A 26,343-nucleotide genomic window follows, 5' to 3' on the forward strand; every position below is an offset into this window, starting at 1 on the left:
ATCACTTACTGAAGTGGAGGATTAGTTTGTTTAGTCATAAAAAGGATAACCATACTGTAATTGCTGATTAGCACCAACTGCAATCACAATGTCATTTCTTAAATCATACTTTCAGTGAATAGTGACCTGGAGAACCAATATACTCGCAAGTTATCGGCCCAAATTGGATGCATTTTCCCTACACACCGTTGTCTTAAAAATCTAGCTACACACAGTCCCTTGTTTCTAACCACCAGTAACAACTGTTCAAAATATTCAGCTAAATCTGTTTATACCCTCCCTTCCATTATTATTATTTATTTCTCAGCAGACGCCCTTATCCAGGGTGACTTACAATTGTTACAAGATATCACATTATTTTTACATACAATTACCCATTTTTACAGTTGGGTTTTTACTGGAGCAATCTAGGTAAAGTACCTTGCTCAAGGGTACAGCAGCAGTGTCCCACCTGGGATTGAACCCACAACCCTCTGGTCAAGAGTCCACAGCCCTAACCACTACTCCACACTGCTGCCCCAGTGTTGTCCCCTCACCTCTCTGCGCAGGATACAGTGCACCATGACAATGACAAAGCCCTCGAGTGAGTCGAAGACAGCAAAAAGGATCTGAAAGAGGGCCGAGCGCCGGTCTGTGATGGCCAGCACTGCGGACATCCATGTGAGAGCCAGCAGGGGCAGGACCACGCAGGAGCTCCACAGCGACGCCCTGCAGGACAGGAGGGGAACAGCAACCTTGTTAGCCATGACAGCGCAGAGCCAGGAGTGCCTCCACAGAAAGGGCAAACCTACACTCCTGATTGTAAAATACTCCAAGCTTGTAATCCAGCATCAAGGATCTTGATTACCCACTGTGTTTATGCAACAGTCTGTAGTACAAAGACCAGCATATGCATTTGAAGTCATGCAGATTATGTCACATGGTAGAAGTTCACAAGCTGTGCTAAGGTTCTGCATCTTTGGTCACTACAAGACTGGTGAGTCTGTGGGTTCAAACTGAACAGTTTGCTAAAAAGGTATGCATTAAAGCAAATATACTATATTGTATATACATATAGTATATCTTAAAAGTAAATATTATTTAGTGTGAATTTGTTAATGTATACTGTACATTCAAAAAATCTGGCTGCCTTTTAAGTTGATGTCTTTCATACATCACAGTGACATGAACACTTATAATTGTTCACTAGTTTATATCTCCTGAAAATACCCCTTGTGCAGGATCCTCCTTTCTGTTTAACACCTCAGAAATATCACAATAATGCAGTACAAAGTGTGAGAAAACAGAAAATGCAAACAAAAAGGTGAAGAAAGACAGCAACGGTTCGTGATGATTTATGAACTTATTGTTTCAGACGTTTATACTGGTAAGACCTCTGAGATGCAGCTTCTTGTTCTCAGGGAACACACCGCTTAATTTGTCCTTAGTAATTCAGCGACCTTGTATTTATACAGCAAGATCCTGGACAACTTTGCATTCACTAAGATTGAAGGCACAATAATATGCCTTCATTATAGCACTCCATTGCAATTTATAAGCATTACTGTGCACTCATTGCAGACTCAGAATTGAAAGCCGGGAATTTATTAATATTTTACATGGGGATCTTTTTCTAATTTAAATTTATTTGACAGTCTTGCCATAATGAGATTTACTGCAAAAGAGATTAGAATTATTTTTCAAAACCAACTGAGATTACTGGGGACCCCTTGTGCATACACAGTTCCATGTACATGAACTGCAGCATTTTATACTATTTGGCATGGTATAACATTCAGGAAAGTGAAGCTTTTTTGCAGAATATGACTAAACTTTTAAAGGCTGTTTTACAGGTTTTAGTTGAAGCAAAGGGAATTGACTAAAGGTTTTAGCTAAACGAGAAGTATTTACTATCTGTTACACTGATGCCATCTGAATGATTGTGCTTGGAAGCAGCAGGGACGGGCCGTGGGGGGAGTGTAGTGGCGTGAATGATAGGAAGGTAACAGGAGCTGCAGTCCCGAGTGACCATTCTAACAAATCAACCAAGTTAAAGTTTAAAAGGAAATAGGGTGTGCTTCTTAGAAAAACAGACGACCTTCATGCAAGTACTAAACCATATATTCAGCTGTGAATGGAAACAAATGTTTGTCTTACTGCTTGGCTGTGACAAAGGGGCTCCTCACCTCAACAAGCTGTCTTTAGTGAAGTCAACTTTGATGCATTAACTTGTATTTGATTAAAACCTTATACAGTACTAATTTTGAGGAAATTGTAAAATCCTGCAATGATCTCAATAAACACTTATTGGCATTTGTTTTTATTTCAATAAATGTTGCTATTCATTACAAATATTTATTCTCCATAATCGTAAACTACAGTAATATTCTAAAGCACTGTAAAATATTAATTCCGCTAGAATGTCAGTGCTCTCTGGGTTTTCTTTAAAGAAAAAAAAAACAAAAAAACATTGTTGATAAACATTCACAAAATCAGCATGGTCACATGGGTTGCTGAAATGTCTAATGCCTCGGTGCAGGTTTGTTTATTGTGAACCTTGGGATTCCTGCTATGGTTAATTATTGGTTGATTGGTTAATTATGAGTTAAGCCCAAAGCCCAAGCCTGCTCTCTCTCTCACCCACAGAAATGGTTTACATTGACAATAATGAACAATCTATTTGGAATGCCTCTGACTCTGTGTAGAGGGCATTGCTTATTCAATTACTTATGAATGACCTCTCCAATCAGAGTGGAATGCCATTCATTATTCTGTGTACAGCCAGTGCTTTATGACAGGGATTTGTTGTTATGTAATGTTTCTATGCCTCCGTGAAAGTGGCTGCAGTTTGGTTTTTTAATTAAGATTTGAATGTAAAAAAGAAAAAAAAAACGAAATGCTGTTTGTTTGTAAACAGTAATTAAATAATTTCAAATAAATCATAAAAAATCTGCAAAAGTGACATTCCATCTCTTTCACTAGAGGTCAAAACAAGTTTTAATTCTACTTGTAAAATTAACCTTCCACATCCGTGCAGCTTGAATATCATTTTTATGAATTGTTACACCATAAACTTAATTTATTAGGTCTGCTCACGGCTACAAAAAATGTACACTTCACTGCTCATTACTAGCAGTGAAAGTTCATAGTATTGTTAAGTTTCAGATTGCTATACGTGTGTTTCTAATGAGGTTTTAAAAACATATTTAATAGTAAATGTTTTTTATTGATGTCTTATGTGGGCCCTGTGTCACATTCACAGTTGTCCACTTTCAAAAAGTCAGCAGAAGATGATGACTTACTACTGACTAAGGAACTAAATAAGGATTTGCATTTACTTGCCACAACAGAAGTAACCTGTCATTCAAATACTGCCACTTTATCATAGGAGGAGAATAACACAAGGGTTTGCGTTTTTCTAGTGACAAGTAACAATATATGTTGTAGCCCAAAAAAAAAAATAATATATACTTTGTGGATGTTTTTCAGAGTTGGTTGATATTTTAATACTTAAAATATGTATTTGTATTTTTTTTATTTAATATTATTATAGTAAAATTACCAGAAATTTATAAATAAATAACATATGCAAAATGCCGAAATGATTTTGCAACCGAGCACTGGCTCACAACCAGATCAGTCTTGATATTTTATTTACTGGATACAACCATTGCAGTATACATTTTATTAACGATGTTTTAATGGAGTCTGAAAGTACGAAAATAAAACATGTCTAAAACCGATAGGCCATTGAGTTTATTCATCCTAGATGACACCGATGCATGCAAGGGCAGGCAGACCCTATCCTAGCAACCTGAGATTTCAAATCGTGCAGTTCGGCTGAAGTTGGTACTTAAGTCCGGGGCTTACCTAAGAATACTGATTATCATTTCAATAAAAAAAAAAATATATATATATAAAAAAGATAAATATCTAAGGGGACAGAAGTCCTTAACTGCCAGTAATGGCAGAGAGAGGTGATGAGACCCTCTGTCACAGCCAAGCAGTAAGACAAACATTTGTAAATTATTTTTCTAAGTTGCTTTGCGTACCTCTATACAGCTGTTTAGAGTTGTGGACATGTTAGAAAGCTTTGAGAGTGTCATTCCCTTTTATTAGGTTATCTGCATTGGCTGCCACCACCAAGACTTTTTCATTAGCTACAAGTAGCGTCACAGCGTGTTTATGCATTACCAATGAATTAATCCACACTTCATCAATTTATTCTCTTTCTTGCCTTAGATTAGGGATATTGACTAGGCTACTGTATAAGACTTCCTCACTCCAGCACTGAAAAAGCAGCATGCAATCCAAAAATCTGTCAAATCAAGAAATCTTCAATCAAAAAATCTGTCAAATATCACTGAGAAGTGTCTCAGAGGAACAACAACTGCAGTTCAACTGCAAAGAGAGTGAAGTAACTAAACCCTTAGAACTTACAGGTACAAAAGGCACACTTCAATTTTAATGTATAGCAGACACTAAAATGGATTGAATGACAGCAAATTAAATTTAGCTGACCTCTCCTGGAGTGGATATCAACATGTATCGTACAGCACCCTGTCTTTTCCCATTTAAATAAGTATTTATATTGAACACCAAATGCTGTGCAGCCATATTCAGTGCAGTGTTAATCTGTAGTCTAACCTGCTACTCTGCTGTTTACACTCTTTATTCATTGCAGTACAACTGAGTTTGCCTCCCATGTAGGGACAGTGTGGAGACTATCGTTAATCAGATTAAGTCATAGTTCAAAAGAATTTACATACATATCTCTGCCTTGCAGAAAAGCATGTTAGTGAAAAAAACTAAAAGGGAAATCAAAAATAACAAAGTGGAGAAAAAGGTAGTAAAGACAGGAATTTAATAATGAAATAATAATAATAATTGAAAATAATTAGCAGAACTAACATGGCGTTACTGGTGGCTGTGGAGGAAACGTCAGCCGACGAGACTATTCCGCACTTGGCACATTTGAGCGTCATACTGTACAGGGGAACTGTCATCTGACTGCAATTCAAATCAACACACTGAAACACAAAGAGCCGGCCTGCACAAACATAGCTGTTGCAGTATCCCCTTCCACCACAAGGGCCCCTACTCAGGTTTGCCATCTCACACCTCAAGGGAGGGAGCAGGTCTTGTTTGGAAGGGAGGTTAGCTGGTTAGCTAGCTGGATTGGTGAGACAGGCATTACATTCAGGCACAGTGGCAAGTCAACTGTGGGGTTCCATTAATGAACTGGCCCACTACATAGTTTATATCCCTAGATGCTTGTAGATGCGCCACTATTTGGAATTTTAGGGACAGGAGTGGATCTGACAGGATAGGTTGTGGGGATACAAACACTTGATGTCATTTTTCAAAGTTGGTAACAACGAGCGCACTTTAGAGCACCTTTAACCTGTTTTATTATTTGCTTTCTAAATATTATGGTCATGCAAAGCTCTTTCCACCTGGGATTTTAGGTCCAAATTTTAAATGGATGGGTTTGGCATTACCATAATGAATACTGTATAAAACAAGGCCATGCAAAATTGAGAACAAGAAAAAAAAAAAACACACTAATGGCATCTACTGTTAATTTGCAAACTTACAAGAATCAGCCGAGACATAGAATGTAAGTTACCTAGATATTTTATAATAAGCTATAATTATTTATGGATGCTGCAGACTGTATATAGCAGTACCTTTGTTTTCAGATCAAAGCACTACTGCTTTGGGTGTTGCACCATTACTCATCCCCACACTGGCCGAAAAGCACTGGTTCTAGGCCAATGCAGAGCTGAGTATTAGCGCACAATTAAAGAAATCAACATTGTTTGTTTTAAAAGGAGCATGCCAAAAGTCAGCTGAGAATTTAATCATTATGAACCACCCTTTGCTTGATAAAATAAATACAGATTGCTTAAAAAGGGTCTTAATGTAAAGCAGTTTGTCTGAAATGGCTTTAAGAACCCAAAGTGAGGACCCATGGTTTAAGTGATTCTAGCATGCAATCTGAATTTATTGCACATCTCCACAAGATGTTTACTGCAGTCAAAGTGAGGTCACATACCCCACAACTCTATCATCACCCCATCCTGCCCCCCTCTCCAACATTAAAATAATGTATCAATCTTTTGTATATGCTTAATACATTATGCAAAATGTATGAATAAGGGCATTGTAGAGCCAGTTGTGTGAACTGTAACAACAGCATTTACAAATGCTTTATAACTACTTTAAAGATACTATTGTTTGTGGGGTCACATTTGTGCAACGTTTCACAACCCCACATTAAAACACTCCTTGTTTTGCTAATAACACTTAATAAATCTGTTGGGTATTTGATTTTTTTCTTACTGAGATAACAGATGTGCATATTGTTTACTATCTATCTATCTATCTATCTATCTATCTATCTATCTATCTGCAAGCCTGCTCCATGTTATTTTATTATTATTATTATTTTTATTTAGCTTTTTTGGTGGGCCCCAAGAGGTTTTTTTAAGAGGAAAAAAAGAAAGGAATGACCAAAAAGATCGAATTTTGTATATCAAGAAGCTGAGGGTGAGAGTCCTTATTTTGGTAAGGGGATGCTGCAGAATTTCAACACAAAAGTTTTATACAACAAATTATATTTCTCAGAATGGCAGTTAAACTGTATCACACTGCAAAGCAAGTTAAACAGCATCTGGGTGCAACAGATGTAGAAACCAATTGCTAAGGGATACAGCGGCTATGGTGGGAAACATTACCAGTATACTTCTGGGTCAAGGCTCACCCCGTGGAAACATTTTGTGCTCCATCGTGACACTGAGCAAGCCACATGGTACCTGTGCATTGTTTCAATCGACGATAAATAGATTGTATCATAGCAAGAGATGTTTCCCATCATGGCAGTTTTGGTTATTCACAATAAAAAGTAAATACATAAATAAAAATGTAAAAAAAAATACATACATGTATTTATATCACAAACAAAAAGAAAAGCTTTAGCAACGTATATAAGCAATACAAAATAATACAGACTAATGCAATGGGTGAGCACAGACTTGGCTTATTTGGATCAATAACCGGCAGTCACTTAACTCACTCCCAGGCCTTAATACTGCTTCCAATTTCACTGGGAATGTTCTTTTGGATTGCAGTGAAGGGGCCGACTTTGCACTGCAGTTTCTATTTTTCAAGATGCTTTTGTTATACAATGGTTTGGATGTTTCAATGAGACGGCACCTGGCAAAGCTTCAATACTGCAGGGGACTCTCCTAATGATTGGTATCCTAGCCCCATGGGCACTAAGAGCTTTCTCCTGTAGCTCCTTAGCTCTAACCAGTGAGACACACTGTTTCCCTCCCTCTCAGTCCTCAGTTGTAAACTCTACTATCTAGAGCCATATTGCCTCCCAGTCCCTCAGCTCTAACCACTGGGACACTTTCCCTCCCTCCCAGTACTCAGTTTGAATCATCAGTGTCTAGAGCCACTGTGCCTCCAGTCTCTCAGCTCTAACCCTTGCTATATGAGTTTAGATTTAGTTTCAGTCGTGACTATTGACTCTTCATGACAGTGACACTGAAGCCGCAACACTGCTGACTGGCTGGTTATGGGTCCACTAATGGATGGTATGTATTGATTAAGCATACCCTGCCCGCTCCTTCAGTTTCTTATCTGTTATCCCATCTTTGGATACAAGTTTGTTAAAAACCAGAATCCCAATAACCATGTTCACCTGTTAAAGACAGAAATAAGACACAGTGAAACATCACAATTCACAGTTTAAACAAGGCACAGTCACCTTTCCACAGTAGTAGTACAGCATTTTGCCAATTGTACTCATTTACTATGAGGTCTGTGGAGTCCTGAGCATCTACACATGATGTCAGGCTACTATTTGTATTTGTTATTACAATTAAATACCATTGGCTTGTGTTGCTAGTGATAGTATGACTTCTGATATTAGTGTTCCTGTTTTGTTCATGTTAGCTGTGTTTTGAAAGAACCTTTGCTTAGCCATGATTGTCCTAACTGGGAGGGTGTTGTGTCTTGGAATATTAATGATTTTGAATTGAAGTAAAATACCAGAACAACCGCGGCCGCCGGTCCTACAAAGGCGTAGAGGAGACCTCCTTCCAGAGAGAGCCAGCAACTACACAGCAAGGGAGGAGAGAAAGCATGAGTTAGTGTAGCCTGTGAGAGAGGAGAGAAGGGAGGGAGAGGTAGAGACAGAAGCTACAAGGGAGGAGAGAAAATGTGAGTTAGTGGAGCCTGTGATAGAGGAGAGAGGGGAGAGGCAGAGAGAGAGACAGACGCTAAAAGGTAAGGGAGGAGAGAAAGTGTGGGTTAGTGTAGCCTGAGAGAGGGGAGAGAGAGAGGAAGAGGAGAAGGATAATGAAAGATACAGCAGATAGATACAGAGAGAGAAGCTGCAAGGCAAGGGAGGAGAGAAGCAGTGTGTTACTGTAACTAGAGCGAGAGGAGGGAGGAAGAGAGAGAAGAGAGACAGCAGCTACACAGCAAGGAATTGGAGGGAGAGGGGGAATGAGAGAGATACAGTAATGGAAGAGCTGTGAAGCCTACCAACCATTCAATTAGTCAAATGAAAAAATATATATATACTAGGCTAAGAAGTAGCTCCACCCAATTACAGGAGCTCAGCGCTGTTTATCGTTAATAAGCACAATCTATCACTTCATCAATTGGACACCCTTAGTAAAATGGGACTTCAATCAACAGGAGAAATTTGCTATGTATCGGTGACACAACACCACTGATAGACACAAATTAGCCTCCAATTTTTAATTTGTGAGAAAATTGCTTTGGAATTCAGATTAAAGGCAGTGCACTTGAAAAAAAATCATCCCTCTATTTTAATGTTTAAAAGATGTCCTAAGAACATGGTCTTTCCAACAGACTGCACACAGAGGGAATACTTCAATGGTGAATACTCACTAGTTTATGGTGCCATATCCTTTGGCTTTGGTGAACCCCACAGACACAGCTACTACTAGAGCAGGCAAACCTGAAAAAAACATGGTGCACTACTGTTAAAAATGGAACCTGTACATTAAGAAACATAAAACGGCTAAAACCCCTGTACTCTCCGATGAAGTTCTTTTACAGCTGGAGAAAAAAGCTGTTTTATTTGTATTGTCTTGTGTTCAAGACACAAGGTATATAATTAGGAGACCTGGAGAGCATACCTGTGGCAAGAATATTGGGAGAAAGGGAGGCTGGGCAGCTGCTGGGAGTTGTTAGTTAAATTACACCCCGTTCTCCTGTATTCCTTTTCACTTGTGGCTGTCAGGTACGTGAGATGGTGTGAGATGGAGATTTTTTTCTTTATTACCCCCTGTCTAGCCTGGCATTTGAATGGTTTACCCATCAGAATACTCTTCCCCACCCGCGCACACTACAGTGCTGATATGCTGACTGAAAATGCTGTTGTTTCCATCTCTCTGCAAAAAGAATTACTGGGAATTACAAGCATCGGGTACACTGTGCTTTCCAAGATTTGGAACACAGTTTGGTAGACAAGGTTTCAGTTCAGCAGATGTTTACCACAGTGGCTTAACTAGCTGTTGATATGACAGTACAGTCTCACCCGCTTAGGTGCATAACCTATTTTTCTACACTTATACACTTAAAACAGAGTACACACTTAAGAGGGTTAGTGCTCTGCGATCCCAGTTCTTATTATAAAATATTACTGTATTGGTAACAAAATACATTTTGATATAGTCCTAAGTATTTATCGTTTCTTTGAGACTTAACTTAATTCAGGCCAACAATTAATTAGTTTATAATGTATTTTACTTAATTGTACAGTAAATGGTCAAAAATGCCCTTTTAACCCAATTTTTCTGGAAATTTAATACACTTTGTTGGGATGTACACTTAAGTGGGGTAGACTGTATCTTCACATTAGCAAAATGGGACTGTTAACAAAATAAACAAAACAGGCGGCTGAGTTACCCTGTGAAAGTAACTCCTTACCACCCTGAATAAATACCTTTGGCTTCATATCAGCGCAAGGTTTTTTTTTAAGTAATTGTGACCTGCAGCCATTGTGATGTAGCATGTTTGGATTTATAACTCCAGAGGATGTTAAACCTCTTTTGCCGAAACAACTTTTGCTATAGTGGGCTGCAGTTTTGAGTTTAGAATGAAATATCAAAAGTTCAAGGCTAACTCATTTTGTTTAATTGGGCTTGCAGGTTGCACACTGACAGCAATCATAAAAGATAGGTACAGAATATATAGCAATGCTTTAGTGATAACCCTACAAAAGGAAAGGCAGCCACCTTAATGATGCAATTGGGATGGCTGAATATAGACTGCTGGAGCTCTCCAGGGGTTTTCAAAGGTGTTGTAGATTGGAGTTTGTTGACCGGAAATGTTGGGTCAATTGGCTTGAGATCCAGAAACATGATGGTAGTCATGATGCTATGTGCATGTGTTCTGTCTGTAATAATGTATCCTGACTGACTGGGATGGAAATATCAAGATGAGCTGTTATCCATCGATACAGAATGCACACCTCCTCTGACCGCTGAGTCTCAAAGCCAATCAAAGACTTTACGGTAAAGTTCCTGAAATAACGTAATGCATTCTGCCTGCAATGCATGTTTAATTGAGGACAGACTCACCCCAGCCCAGGCACAGGAAGCGTTTGCGGATGATGCGATTGCGCAGCCGGCCTGTGACGGCCATGTAGGACTGCCAGGCCTCCGTCAACACCCAGCAGAACGAAGACAAGAAGAAGAAGTGCAGGAATGCTGCCACCAGGGTGCAGACCACCTGAGAGATCATACATAGGACATCAGCATGTGTTAGCCAGCTGCACATGCATGAAAACAGACACTGGGATAATCCAGTTACACTGTAGTATTCATTAAACCAAAGTACTGTCTACATTCTTTTAAAGAACATCAGGGGTTTTAATTAGGGCTGTCTTGCCAGCCCTAATTCAGTTAATCTCAGTTAATCTTGGTTTTAATCGCATATTTAATTGATACAATTACTGCATCCATATTATTATTATTATTATTATTATTATTATTATTATTATTATTATTATTATTATTCAAAAGATAACCCAGCATGAAAGCCCTGTTTTCCTATTTCTGGATTCTATTTGTTGGTCTCTTGTCATAATTTTATAATTATTTACAATCAACCATTTGTTGTTAAGTTGTTTGAACCAACTGCTAAATCACAATGGAGTCAGTTTATTACTCACCTTACTGCATTTTATATGTTCAAATCAGTTTCCTTTACAATTTCCTTTACTCACATACTGATGTTTTTCATTGCTGTTTTAAATAATAATAATAATTTTAAATTATATTTTATTAATAACTTGAAATTGCCTAAATAAAACAAAACATTCACCGAGTAATGGTTATATGCTCCATAATTGTAAATCATATCATTTAAAATAAACTTGGTTATTGAAATAAAACAACGCTACAATGTTAACAGGTCTGCATTCGGTAGCGATCCACTTTGCAACAGCACTGGTTATAGTATCGTACTTGGCTTGATTCATGGGTTTGCAGCGATCCTGAATTTCTAAAAGAGTACTCTGTCGAAACTGACGGGTTTCATTTGTTGTTGTCTGCACCAGAAGAACTACTAGAAAGTGTATTTCTGTGATACTGGAACTCACTTTGACAAGTAACCATCTTTCTCTCCAATGAACCGTTAGAAAGTTTTTTAAAAATAAACTTCCCAGTCATTCAGTCTGAGTGCTTTGCTACATAATGCGGTTCCGTGACTAATTTTATATTCAAACGATGACTTCACTCATTTAATCCTGGCATGCACTCGAGTGTATTAAAATGGTGCCGCAGGAAATAAAAAATGAACACGTTAATCGCAGAAGTTAATTGTGATTAATTGACAGCTCTAGTTTTTATACAAGTGCTATGAATAAAACCCAATGCTGGGCACATTTCCTATACTCTGGGAAATGTAACTCAGAAGCTTTACATGATCTCCATCACTTCCTGTACCTTGTTCCTGGTCTGTGTTTGTCCAATCAGAATGAGGGCATTAGAGGAGATGATTGACAGGCAGAAGTTGATTAGGATGACGGATCGCTCTGATCGAATGTACCTGAATAAAAACAAAAAAAGAATAAAAAAAACTTTTACGAGATGTTTGAGAAAAACTTGATGAAAGTGCCAACCAACAAACTGTTCCAGAAAGCAACGCACTGACAAGTAAGGGATCACTAAAAGCTGTCAGCTGAAGTGAAATGCTTAAGAAAAAAGGGATGCAGACTGTGGATCACAAGACTATCTATCCAAGTGAGATGAGTATACATGAAACATCATTACAGAAGAACAAATAAATAGTAGAACTAGAAACGGAGAAAAGGGAGGAAGAATTATTTATATTTAAATATTGATTTTTTTAATGCCAATCCTAGTTAGAATTTAAAAAGCGATAGTATGCATTTGAAGAATGATCCAAGGCAATGTGTAACAAAAAAGTTCACCAGCTTTATACAACAGAATGTTCTCATTACAGAATAATATCAAAAGACTGTGTTTCCAGCTTGTTAACGCCATCAAGATACTAATATGAAGGAAAATACTACGGTCAACCATCATTATCAATTCATGCATTCTTGATACAGAAGTGACCTTCTTTCTCCTGTTCACAGAACTATCTCTTGACAGTTGAGTAGTCACCTTCAGGGCAGATCAGTGTTTGTATGATGTATGATGTAGCCTAGTTATATGATTCACTTAGACCTGAGTATGTATATGTGAAGTGTCTCTAAAGACATCTTTGAAAAATTGATTTAGACTTGAAGATTTGTTTCTACTCAGTCCAAGATAACTAACATATTTACTGTATTTCTTTATTTAAAACGATCTCTTGGGGCCAGACACACAATAAGCATTTGAGAGTTGTTTGATTTTTTTTTCTCACTGCAGTTCACAGCACTAGCAAGTGCATCCCAGGGGATACAGCAAGCAATTCGCTATCTTGCTTTACGATGCGGTCCAGCAATAATTTAAATTCAATAATTATGCAATCCAGAATAAAATCCACAACAAACACATGCAAAAGAACTGGTTAACACAGGATGCTAACTGATACCTCGACTTGCATCTATTTGCCTGAGAAACTCAGGCGGTCTAAATCAGTGGTGTGCAATGTGTGGGACGTGCCCCCTTGGGGGGGGGGGGGGGGGGGGGGGGGGCGGGTGCGGAGAGTCAGTAAGGGGGGCACAACTATGACTAAAGAGGCAGTTCTGTAAAAATGTAAACTTTAAAAAAAAAAAAATTTAATGGATAGACATATTCTAATAAATACATAAACGACAGCTAATTAGTCGAAGTTGTTACCTTTCAAATGAGCCACTGAATATCACTCTAGGGATATTATGTCAGTGGTGAGTGTCGGTGAAACTGGAGTGAACAGAGCCGAAATGCGGCTTCCATATATAGGGTGAAAAAAAAAATCACTCGTATTTTACACGGATTTAATGTAAATCATGTATAAAAAAAGTTCTGATTTAGCCTAATACATAAATGTTAACAAACACATTCTTAAAAGTTTTAAAATGTGTACATTGTTTTGGCATTGTATGCAGAGGAGGAGGGGAAGCGGAGACATTGGCTCTCGGAGTGTAAGGGCAGCTCTGCAGCATACAATGCCAAATCAAACGCTTCAATGGGCGGGGGCTCATTTAGCTGGCAAAATAAATATTTATTTTGTGAAAACCCAGATTTATTTTTTTAGATTTAATTGCTGAATGATAATGTTTTTCTACAATGTGCTATGTTGGACTTTTGGTCTTGTATCACAATACAAACTATACAAACTAGGGTTGGGACGATTTACAATAACTCGATAATATCGTGTCGAACAGAAGTCACAATAAAAAAATTGATTTCTAAAAATAATAACTGAGTTACCGGAAATGTACAATATTGTATTCATTATGACGATTTTAATGACAGCTGCATTTTTATGCTATTTTTTGGTTCAATTATTCCACAAGTAATTCCAAGTATTCCATCTATTCTAGTCATATTTAATTAGTACGTCTTGTAGTGTATTAGAGCAGCCGCCACTTCCGCCCTAACGATAACCCAGTGGTTTACGAGATGTCATTGAGAAAAGGCGGCGAGTGAAAGCAACAGTGAGCACTCTCTTTCAAAACAGCTTAACAAAAAAGAAAAATGATACAAGAGACAATGGAGATACCCTATGTGCAAAATATGCAATACAAAGGTTATCATACCAACAGAACACAATTGTGGACTATTTTAGAAAATAGTAGGTAGGTTATGTGTTTTTCAAGCAGCCACGTATACACTGTAAACTATTATATGTATATTTAAAATGTATTTCTTATTTGTATATTGTATGCAGTATATGCAAGGTACTAGGCTATATGGTATTATTGCTTGTAAATGCAGCAACATTAACTATTTTGTTGTTTTGTGTACTATTAAGTAGTTGGGTAAAAAGTGCATTAAATTCCTTTAGTTTCAACTTAAAATAATTTTTTATTATTTCTGAATTCTATAGTAATGTGTACAGAGAAGTCATGATGTATTTTGTGTGTTACTATTATTTACAGTCTGTAGGCTATAAATGCCCCAAGAGGCTAAAATGAAACAAAGCACTGGGCATTAATTCGATTTTACTGTTTGTATATTGTGTACTGTAGTCATTCTTAATGTCATGTGTACAAAGAACACAACACAGAAATTGTATTTTAGCAAAACGGGAAACACATTTAAAATAAATTGAGCAGCATGCAGTTTTTTTTTTTTTTTTTAAACTGGACACTTAATTATCCCAAGATAACCAGTAATTGCAAATATTGCGATTTGTTATCCTACAATTATAATTTTAGATATTTTCAATATTGTCCCAACCCTAACACAAACCTCTGTTAAGATACGATATATCATGTGAATAAAGTACAATGATACACAATGAATGGTTACACCCCTACTGGAACTGCACTTGAGGAAAATCAGTCTGTCCCATGCTTTATTAAATGATGACCATAATTTGGGCCTTTTGAATAACAGTGTCAGTTAGACAGATGTGCAAGAGATTCATACTGCTACATAAGCGTCACCTGAACTAAATAACAGGCTAATTTTCCATTATCTCTCAATTATAGAAGGCAAACACTGCTGTGCATGTCACTTCCCAGCCTGGATGAAAGTCTGTCCACTGTCCTGTTTGGCAGTCAAATGGCAATTTTAATCTTCCAGATTGGTGTTTGATTTTTAAATGACAATACGTCCTTTCTGAATACAAAACACATATTTTTTCAGGAGACACAGAGCTTTATCTGTTTGGATAATCACATAATTAAAAGAAAAGGCCCAGAACTTGTAAGACTCAAGATAAAGTCAGGAAGACAAAGGGAGTGTGGCAGGAAAATATGCTGACACACACACATACTGTGCAAACACAGAAACACAAGGAGAATCTGAAAGCTCAGAAATCATTTCACAAACAGCATATCTGACGCTATTCTACATGGTGTCAGCTGCAGAAATCAGAAGATGTACTGGTCCACTGTTTCTAGGGTTCTCCTAGTGTCAGTTCCAAATTGACTTTAGTTCATTACCTGCAGCAACCCTCTGCAGCTTCCTTCAGGGAACTAGAGGTACGATTCGGTACCTTCGTCACCATTTACTATTTGCTATTGAATCCGTGGAAAAATTCTTATGGTTGTGATTCATTGGGGTGCGTGTACTAAAGTCTTGCGCCTGTCGCAATAGTCGCAAACCAGTTGCAAACGATTCAGAAATCTTGGGTGAAATGTACTAAACAAGCACAGTGCTATTTGCGACATTTTAGGGAATGCTTTGCGGCAGCAGTTTCTGTTTGTGGTTGAAGCGTAGATGAATATGTAATTATGGGCGTTCCTGCAGAAATTCACAAAAAGGGGGCGGAGGTATATATATATATATATATATATATATATATATATATATATATATATATATATATATATATATATATATATATAATGAGATGTACAAAAGCTGTAGGCAAATGCAACAGTTAAGAATTTTTGAAAGCATGTTTTAAACAGTTGCAATTGTTGCTGGCATTTCCCAGTCCGCTTTTTCTCGTGCGTTGCCAGTTGTTCTCAATACGTTTTTGAGACAAACTATCAAATACCTATTTTTCCCAAAAAGCAGGGTGTACTTACAAGTCTTGAAAACAAATTTGTATGACATTTCTGGTTTCCGCAATGTTTTGGGAGCAATAGACTACACACAATAAATAAATCTATTAAGTTTCTTTAGCATGTGATTTGCTGGGTGCAGGTTGTACAGCAGTGTTCTGTTCTGTGGCATTGGTAGAAAGGGTCTGGAGAAAGCAGAAGGGCAAGAGATTTACTTCCAGAAAGAGACATAGATGAGGAGGAGGAGGAGGAGGAGAGTGAGAGAGGAGACCCCACAACCAACGATCAGGGTAACAGAAGGGCAAGAGACTTACCTCCAGACAGAGACATAGATGATGATGAGGAGGAGGAGAGTGAGGGAGGAGACCCCACAGCCAACGATCAGGGTAACAGAGGGCATGAGGACCTTGTCCATGTTCTGGGAGAGAGAAGAAAACACAAAGTGAGGAATGACAGCAGGGTGCCTCATTGTTGGGGCTGCAAATTGGTTATGGAGAAATGTCAAAAATTGTGGAAACTTTTTGTTGCTCTGGGATGAATATGGGTTTTTCTCATTCAATACTTAAACAAATATTTGTTAATGTTGAATTATCTGAAAAGGAAAAGCGAATATTGGTCTTTTTTTCAAACAAATACAGTTTTGTAATTTTTTTCTTCTTTTTTTTTTTTTTTATAAATTTAGTCGTAGCCAATTTTTTACCCTGGTTTTCTCCTCAATTTAGTCTATAGCCTGGATTCGAGCCCCCACGTCATTTAAACGTAATCTTATAAGACTAATACAAAAAATAGTTATTCAAAGAATGAAAACAAATCTGTACATAACAATTATTGCATCCCTTTTGGAAGCATGCACTACTCACAGACTGTCTGTGTTAAGGCACCAATTAATTAATTTGCTCATGGCACTGATAATGTTTAGCGATGTGCATTTAACACATTCTGTCCAGCGAGACTGTTTTTTTGATATAATTTGTGTTGACACGCATGAACTGAACCAGTATGGAGAAAATGACACATAATTACAACAGGCCAATCTAAAGACCTGGAAGCACACAAACACCATGTTGACGGTGTTTAAACGGTGCCCCAGCCTTCCCAGATATTTGCATACCTACTCTGTAGTATGTTTATCATGTTTTCTGTTTTGTTTTGATTACCCAGTTTCCTACCTCTTCATTTCTCCTTTCTGCTCTCTACGGTGACCCTTAACTACAGCATAACAAACTCAATTGCTACCACATAATTGCATAGCCTTGCATTTTAAATGAATATGAAGTACACATCTTATGAAAATGCATCATGAATAAGTTCCTGGTGACTACTTGTCCTGGTTAATTGCATAAATCTGTTAGGAGATGTGCTATGCAATTCATAAAAAAATTAGTAACAGTACTACACATCATAATTACAAGAACACTAGTCCAGTAACTAGAACCACTCAGGTTGTGCTTTGTATTCCATATAAAAAAGTTTACCTCATAAATTTGCAGTTTTACTCATCCTTTTCCCATAGTTATTGCATTTACCATAGATAACATAATGTGCCATGCATTTTAGTATGTTTTGCCATAATTCTGTGGGCTTTACATTGCTTACATATGGTTTACCATGCTTTCACTATGCTTTATTACACTTTGCTATACTTTTATGGCAGGAAACTTTTGTAAGGTTATTGGTCACTGGGTAATTCAATATAGTGACAAGATTAAACACTGAACACGACCGATATCCTTGTGACTGTGCTAAAAAATGTCTCAGTATTGCTTCATCTTCCAGTAACGAAATGGAAACTGAAAGAACACCAAATACAATATCTACATGTTTTAGCACAGTCAACAGGGGCCAGTAACTACATGGCTTTGATTTGTAAGAAAATAAATAGTTAAGAAAATAAGAAAACAGGTAAGAAAATAAATAGTTCTGGTTTGTTACATAGCACAGGTTAAGCAATTGTGAACATGTACATAACAGGTTTGCTCCGTTAATCAAACAGGAAAATTTAAAAGGATAGTGGCACTGCAGAGTAAAGCATTCCAGCGAGAAGGTGCTCTGTAAGAAGACTGTCTGCCAGCTGCACTGTAGCTAGGCAACGCAGGTAATAATGGTTTCTGAAAGGTGCATGCAGCTAACAACCTGTCTGTACGACACTTACATCACAGAGTGAAAGCGGTATACCTCTCCTTACTTTAGCCTAGAGCAAAGAAGAATTAGAGGGGACATGATTGAAGTCTTTACAATCCTAAAAGGAGTTGACAAAATTAACCCTGACCAATACTTTAAATGAAACACAGAAACCAGAGGACCTGGGCCCACAGTTGGAAATTAAGTGGAAACAGGCTTAGCACATAAGCTCGGATTCACTTAATTACACAGAGAGTGGTGAGGGTATGTATGGGCTACCTAGTCATGTTGTTCAGGAAGACTCACTAGGATCTTTTAAAACCCAACTTGACAAAGTTATGTGATCAATCATCTACTAAGAACAACTGGAGTCAGACTCATCAGGACTCAATTTTCACAGTGCTGCCCATGTTCGACAAATCTTTGTGAGAGGTGAGGCACAGGCTCGAGCCTCCAAGACAGGAGGAGGGGAACACCGTTGCAGAGGAGGCGGCTGAGCAAACCAAGCAGACAAGAAAGATAGCATACCCTGGGGTTTAAATAGGAAGACTGTTTAGTGGATGATAGGGAGTTATTGCTGCACTTCCTGAACTTCACTCTGGCTCACTGAATCAGAACAGGATGGCAGCAGCACACGCTGACAGCGAGAGCACCTCTTTACCAGCCGTCCTCCCAGCACTGATCAGACACTTGTTTTACTGCGAGCGCTCCGAGGGCTAATCTGACACTTTGAGGTCTAGCCTCAAGCAGCGATGTCAGGCCCTGCTTGGCAGTTAATTGGTTTAGTTTATAGTCTGTCTGCCTCCACATTTGATTCGTATGCAACACCAACTTAATTACATTCACTTGATTAACCTGTGCTACTTTAATCAAATAGAAAGGAGTGAGGCTGATTGAAAAGGGCACTGGATTGGGACATAGGGGATATTTTACAATCTTTTATTGGGCTACTATGTAAAAAAAAAAAAAAAAAAAAAGAATGAAACATGGGTAATACAACATGATTTGTGTAAAACTTATAAAAAATGAAAAACACTTTGGACATGGTGGCAAAAACAACAGAAATTAGAAAAAAGCTTGATTGTAGGTATTGAGTTTTAAATGGATTGCTAACATTTTAATATCAGTGAAATGTGTTACTCTTTTCATGCTATACGAAACATAATGCACAAAGGTTTTGAAATAGTTGTTTTAAACATATATTTTTGTGTTGTGCAATGGTCTTTTTTTGGAACGCTGCAAAAGTGCACCAGTTCGTGGCTATTTGTCCTCTTGTAAAAAACAGATTATAATTAAAGTACAAAAAGAAAGAAAAACATAGAAAAGTGATTCTTCACAAAGCAATTTCCCTGTGATAAAGCAACCTATGTTGTCTTAAAAGCTTGTGTTTAGTTACATACTGCAGCAGTTCAATGCAAAGTACCGGAATCAACATTTGTCTTACAATGTAAAAGAAACAAACAGAACCACTGATCTGTGTCACAGGTGGGGTCATTTAGAGAAACCATTGAAATTGTGTAGCGCAATATCGCACTGAAACACTTTAGACCCAATTCACATCACTTTTCAGCTGTGATATTTTATAAAAATATGAATTAAACATATCTGAAGAACAAATATAATTGATAACATTTAAGGTAGCACTGCAATTGTAAGATAGTCATCTATTTAGGTACTGCATACCATGTAGCTATGTAGTGAACAGGGGGTTTGAGTGTTGTTTGACTGGTTAGTCAAGGGGATTTATTGGTCATTCCTAAAAAAATGAATACACGATGAAAGACCATGGAACTTCTAAGAAGCTTGACCAATAAAAGCATTTGAGTGTACTTAAAGAGCATGATAATTCAGGGATTCTGTAGGCCTACTGTGGAAATTCTGTATCCAACACCCACCCACCAGCTTAGAAACTAAAAACCGATGGGTCCTACTAAAAGCAATTACTCACAACATAAAAAACACAGCCAAGTCGAAGCATTACTGCAGCACCTCAAGTGTGGGTGGGGACAATGATGGACAGCGATGAACAGAGGTAGAAAAGGTCTTTGCTATTAAGTTCATAGTCTCTCAGCATGTCCGGTGGGCCCTTCACTGACTGAATAAAAACATTAAGACATTTAGGATGCATTGTGTTCCTTATTCTATTTTTGGCAAACAGATCGAGTATCAAATGTTAACAAAAAAGAGGCCAACCCAAGGCAAAATGTGACTGTTTACAAATCAACATCATTGGCCAGCAGAGTGAAGGTCCCAAATTTAAAGGGTTAAGGCTTTCAAAACTATAAACTGGGGCCCTGCAAAACAGGGAAATGTTGGACATCTGTCTTGTTTGAATATAACTCTGAAAATCATTATTATGCCTTCAAAGGGCTTTTGTGTTTAAATCAAAGAAAACTTCAATATTATAAAAGGGTGTTTTTTTGTGTCTTTATTAAGAATGTCATAGGACTTAACACTATATATTGGGATCCAAATGATGTATAACATCCCTGTTCTCTCACTTGCTGGTCAGGTGGTGGTGTTGAGGAGAGATTGAGTTGTTTTTTGTTTCTTTTCTTTTAACTAACTGGGCCAGCAACCAGCACAAAAGGCCTGTTAGTAAATAGGGTCTCCTGTAGCTTTAAGAGCTTCCAGTGCAGATGTTGTTTCCAAGGCAACCGGTGAACAAAATAAATTAGGGGCAGTTTCCATTCTAATAATAACCAATCTTGCTCAATGAAAAGTCTGCACAAAGGCGCTGCCATGAATACTTAAATAAAGCTCGTATATTTTTTTCTTCCAAATGCTTAAAAATGTGTATAATCCCTTGACGTCGATTCACTGCATTTCATTTAAATTATATATAACAGTGTTGCAATTAATTTAAAATAATATGTATTTATGTTATGCAAATAAAAATATCCACAAAAACTGGAATGATTCTAATAAACAGACAACGTCTAGTAACAACGCGTTCAAGGTGCATTTTTTGCACAAACAAATAACTGTAAACACGGTACCTGAAATAACCTGCAATAATACACATGGGTTGACAAAAATAACGTTGCGAATAGCAATGCAATAAAATGTAGTAAAGCGGCAGTATATTACTTAGACACATATTTGTACTATGATTATATGCAAATTAACCATATTTTCATCAATAACACCACTAATACCAAGCTTTTTTTTTTAAATAACGTTTCAGCTGTTGCACTAGCAAAAAGAAAATGCATACATAAATACTGCACACTGACTGTGTTGCATGTTTTGTTTTTTTTTTGTTTTGTTTTTTTTGTTTTTTTTTTTATATCAAAAGACCTTACATTCCTAGGCATACATTTAAACCAGTAAAGGGTGTAAAAAAAAAAAAAAAAGCACGGCTTAAAATAATAGATGAGAGATTGCGGGATTGAGTACGAGATGGTCTGTTGATATATTTTCCTCGTGACGGTTATGTTATCCTTTTTAATAAACTAAATATGTCTTTGTTTTTTTATGAAAATGTGTTAAACTTACCATATCAGGATTTAGCCGTGCTAAAATGGCGAAGGTAGAGAGTCTGTCACAGACACATTTGGTTCTGAATGAATCAACTGGGATCGCTCTGCAGCCTCTGGTAGACCAGGCTCCAAGCGGCGATGTGCTAGACAGGGAGAGAGAAAACAGCTTCGCATTAGACAGGGGCATTGGGCAGAAACACCCTAAATTAGATCATGCAAACAAATGTTACAACGTACACGATTAACCAAATCACAGGGTTTATTAGGAGAGAACTTTCCAAAATAATAAATACAAAAATACAGCAAGCCCACACAGGTACCAGCACTGACTGGGACAGAAAACAATATTGGTGAAACATACACACAGAATGCATGCATGATATACAAATTCATAATAATTGTATGTTCTTTAATTAAAGTAACAGAACATTTGAGAATGCAGTAACAACAAAAAAAAGCTTTAAAAAAATGTTTAAATTTAGCAACCGAGTAGGGGCAGGTTTGAAATGAAATAGTGTTTTAGAATGTTTCCGTCTCCAATGGAAAACAAGGCATGGGAAATGTTTAACATAAAATAATTTAGAGACAAATCTCAGCTTTTTAATTAGGATGCAGAACAGGACGTGGCACAATGACTTCAGATGGCAAACACCTCTGTCACTCTCAGCGCTGTCCCAACAACCATGGGGTGCAAATTGGAGACAGAAACATGATGTCCCTACTTTGGGTTGTTAAATTTTAGCATATGCAATAAGCCCCTGTAAATTCTGATGTTCAGGACACTTTGCTTTTCTGGTTTAAAAATGCCTGTGATTAGAATGTGTCTATCTGCGACCACTATGAGATAAAACACAGAAATTAGCACAGCAGCTGGGACATGCAGATTTCAAGTGCAGTTCATTTGCAATGCACTTTTTAAAAGCTCACTTACAACTGTATTTTCAATAAAATGCACAGTACTTTTAAATGTATAATACTTTTCGTTGTACTGTAATTGAAATGTGATTTCAGTGTTACTGTATCTTAAAATAATAACTGACAGTATGCATTTGGCTTAGATTACTGATAATAATAATTACTGATTTGCATTGCTATGGCGCAAGACTCTAGCACCACCTCATATAGCGCTAGCAACTTTAAATTCTGGCGCCAGTAGACATGTTTATTTTTGTATTTGTATTTGTTTATTCCTTAGCAACCATAGATGTTGATAGTTTATCATTGAGTCTGGACTACTCACATGACCCACCCACACATACACAGGTTTGTGTCTATCTTATTTAGCAGCAGTAGGCTCTCTGGTGCTAAACCTTCCACAGCATTTAGGAACCTGGCAGCCAGTTTAGTTTGCTTCCGGTAAATGATCGATCACACTGCATAGAGCTGCACGATCTCTTGAAAATGTCTTCAACGAAAAAGACATCAAAGATCGGAAACATGTCTGATAAAGATTCCAGTACAAGAAGGGGACTTTTCAAGTGTCTGTTGTTATTTTTACGTTTATTTATGTTTTTATTTTGTTTGATAATTCACTCATGGTGAAAATAGAATGTCTTTAAAAGGTGGACATAAAAAAATGAAATATTTCACAATTTAGCATCTAGTTTTGAATGTGACAACAAACTGGGCTACATTTAAAAGTGGTGAGATGCTGACCAAAGCCAGACAGACAGGTTGAGAACAACAGAACTCAATTCATATATTGCATCTGTACCAGGAAAGTAGTCTGTAAAATCTCGCTCTAATATCAAACTGGTGCAACTGCAACTGGACATTACACGAAGGTCAAAGATCACAAACAGTACATGTGCCACCCTTTTTTATAATTCCTTATATAAATACATTCATCAGTGCACATGATGTAGATCTGCAGGGCAACTGGTCCCTCTATAGCAACCCTCTGTTCAATTCTTCCATCACTTTGTGCATATTTTAATACATCTGTTATTGAAGTAAAAAGCATAGTAATATTATCATGGTGTCCCATACATATAAAAATGCTTTTATTATGACAAACCACAGTAACATTTTTATAAATACACAGAATACCTCCTTCCCTGTCCAGCACAGTGATAGACACTGCAGAGATAACTAAATACTGGTTTGTTTGTTTTTTAAGCTTTATCTTGTAAAATAATAACTCAGCTGCCATTAAACCTCAGATGAATTTGATTTTATTAATAAAATGAAATACTGCATTTAGACAGGAGAGTGCCGTCATATGAGACACTGCATATTTCATGACTGATTTAATGGTTTGAAACAGGAGGTCTTTCATACACCGAGGTATCCTAAAGTTAAGTGGGAGTTCAATTCGGAGGATTACTTTATCATACCTCTGTTGCTGTTGCCGGGCGCTCCAGGAAACAAGACAGGCTTATTGAAAGCGAATTTCCCAATGCAACCTTTTTTTATATATACAATAAATAGATCTCATGCATTACCAGTGTTCTATTATTTAGAATACACAGGCGCATACGTCACTTGATCCTGAAGCATGACATTTCAAACTGCAATTGCCAGAGAACATGACAGTGTGAGCACCCCATGGGTAATAAGCCCGGCATCATTCACTGACCTCGGGCTCTCTGGATTTAAATGGGACATTTAGCAGAGCATTAAGTTTCCTTTTTGCGTATGAATTTTCTCAATCTTGAGAGACGTACACACATTATTAAACACATTAATACCCAGTAAGTAACAAAAAATACAACTCTTAAACAAATAAGAAATGACTTGCAAGCCACTAACTAAATGTCTGAGTTGTTTATTTCTGGTATGGTAACTTTATTGTTTTTTCTTGCTGAAAAAAAATGTGTTAAAGAGCTTGAACTTTGAGTGCTGTTATTAAGAAGATTTTCTACTGTTTATATATTTAAAACAGACCCCGGGGAATCTTTAAGAAGTACAGTATATGTGCTGCAGTAAGTTTAGTTGGAGAGTTGTCAGTCTGCACTTACATATTCAATTTAAATTGGCACTGATTTCTAGCACATTTAGAGCAGTTCTCAACTTTGAGAGCTTATTTAAAAGCAGTCGAGAAAAGGTTTTATGATGAATAACAACTCCTATTAAATTAATCAAAACTGACAGGCAGAGTGAAGATAGGTGTAGTCACAAGGTTTTAACCCATGAGCTATTTAAATGCTGTTTTTGTGTGTGTGTGTGTTTTTTTTTAAGTTTGTTTTCATGGATTAAAATACAGACATTCATAATGTTGTTGGATTTTGTTTTACAAATCATGGTCATTCTGAATTGACAGTTTGCAACTTCAAAGGCATTAACTGGATAACCAGGATTGAATTAAACTGACAGATTTGAACTTTACAGTACACTGCACTGGCTACAAATTACTGTCTATCCATTACTAGCTGAGTACAACCAGGGAACCTAGTGTCAACTTGTAGTACCACCGTTTTGTCTTATGTATATTTACGATGAAGTATTTAAAAATGCTAAAAGCATTGATATAGTTAACTCTAACCAATATTTTAAGCGCAGCAGAGAAACTAGGACCAGAGGACACTTAGAGTGATGAGTGTATGGAATGGGTTACCTAGTCATTAAGGGCACTTTCACACCTAGTTCACTTGCAAGTGATTCAAATCGTGGTCCACTTGCAAACAAACACATTTGTTCGTTTCACACCAGCGTACTTGAGTTTCTTTAAAATGAATTCAAATGTCTTTGTTTGGTTCACTTGCAACTTCATCCAGACTACAGTTCTATTGTTTTCAAATTGCACTTTTCCAAACACTCTTGGATCTCTTGCTGATTACTACTAGTGCGGAAGTTCTCTCTGGAAAAACTTTTTCCATCATGCTAAACATGGGGAATACTTTAGGTGTGTGGCTCTGTTGTTGTCCATGTTCTTTTGGTGCTTACAACATCAGATCATTGCCAAAGAAACAGAACATGCTGTCAGATATTTAAGTATTTGTTGTAAAAACACTGTTCTTTTGGAGGAAATGCGTGAGTGACATCAGGTATTTAGAAGACCTTTTAACCGAAAGCAAACATTACAGCGGCTTGCCTTTAATCATGCCTTATTGACCACGGTGTCTTTCTACCAGAGACAATCATGATTATGAAAAAGATTCAACCAACTGCAATACAGCTGTTATTGTTATTATTAATAATAATAATAATAATAATAATAATAATAATAATAATAATAATAATAATAATAGTTTGCTGTGAATGTTGTACGTGTGACAGTGTGGTGAGATACAGATGCAGCAGGAGTTGGTTTATTAAACTCAGGTGGATCAGCGCAAATGCAACACCAATGTCTGTACTGCTTTGTCTTGGCATAGTGTTTTCCCTGTGAGTCTATATGTCAGAATTATAATGAAGCCAGATGCGATACGTGTGCTAAATCATTGTTCAATTGTCATTTCATATTTTTCCTATGACTTTTCTTCGCCTTGTGACAGTTTTGCTATTATGCTTAAAGAACTCACATGCTACAATAGTAAATCTCAAACACTGGTATTAGTGTCATTTCATTGAATATGACAGTTGGGTCAGTTAATAAATCAGCCCCATAGTATATTTTTGTGATGTGCTATTGTTAATATATTCTTGTCTGGTGTG

The 26,343-nt window shown here is 37.2% G+C and overlaps 1 protein-coding gene across 6 annotated transcripts in view; it reads right to left on the reverse strand.

Moving 5' to 3' along the window:
- Positions 1–26,343, reverse strand: part of LOC117400494 (adhesion G protein-coupled receptor B1) — a 102,501-nt gene that overhangs the window by 15,155 nt on the left and 61,003 nt on the right. For 4 of the 6 annotated variants that reach the window (XM_059022730.1, XM_059022727.1, XM_059022726.1 and 1 more), the window contains 9 exons: positions 21,764–21,890; positions 16,459–16,562; positions 11,976–12,078; positions 10,608–10,758; positions 8,911–8,980; positions 8,041–8,107; positions 7,605–7,690; positions 4,891–4,989; positions 537–708 (listed from right to left, as the gene is read on the reverse strand). In XM_059022730.1, coding sequence (XP_058878713.1) covers positions 537–708; positions 4,891–4,989; positions 7,605–7,690; positions 8,041–8,107; positions 8,911–8,980; positions 10,608–10,758; positions 11,976–12,078; positions 16,459–16,562; positions 21,764–21,890 — 979 coding nt within the window. The remainder of the gene's footprint in view (positions 1–536; positions 709–4,890; positions 4,990–7,604; positions 7,691–8,040; positions 8,108–8,910; positions 8,981–10,607; positions 10,759–11,975; positions 12,079–16,458; positions 16,563–21,763; positions 21,891–26,343) is intronic. The other 2 variants (XM_059022729.1, XM_059022728.1) reach the window with 1 other exon arrangement.

This window comes from Acipenser ruthenus, chromosome 4 (assembly GCF_902713425.1).
Source record: "Acipenser ruthenus chromosome 4, fAciRut3.2 maternal haplotype, whole genome shotgun sequence".
Classification (NCBI taxonomy): domain Eukaryota; kingdom Metazoa; phylum Chordata; class Actinopteri; order Acipenseriformes; family Acipenseridae; genus Acipenser; species Acipenser ruthenus.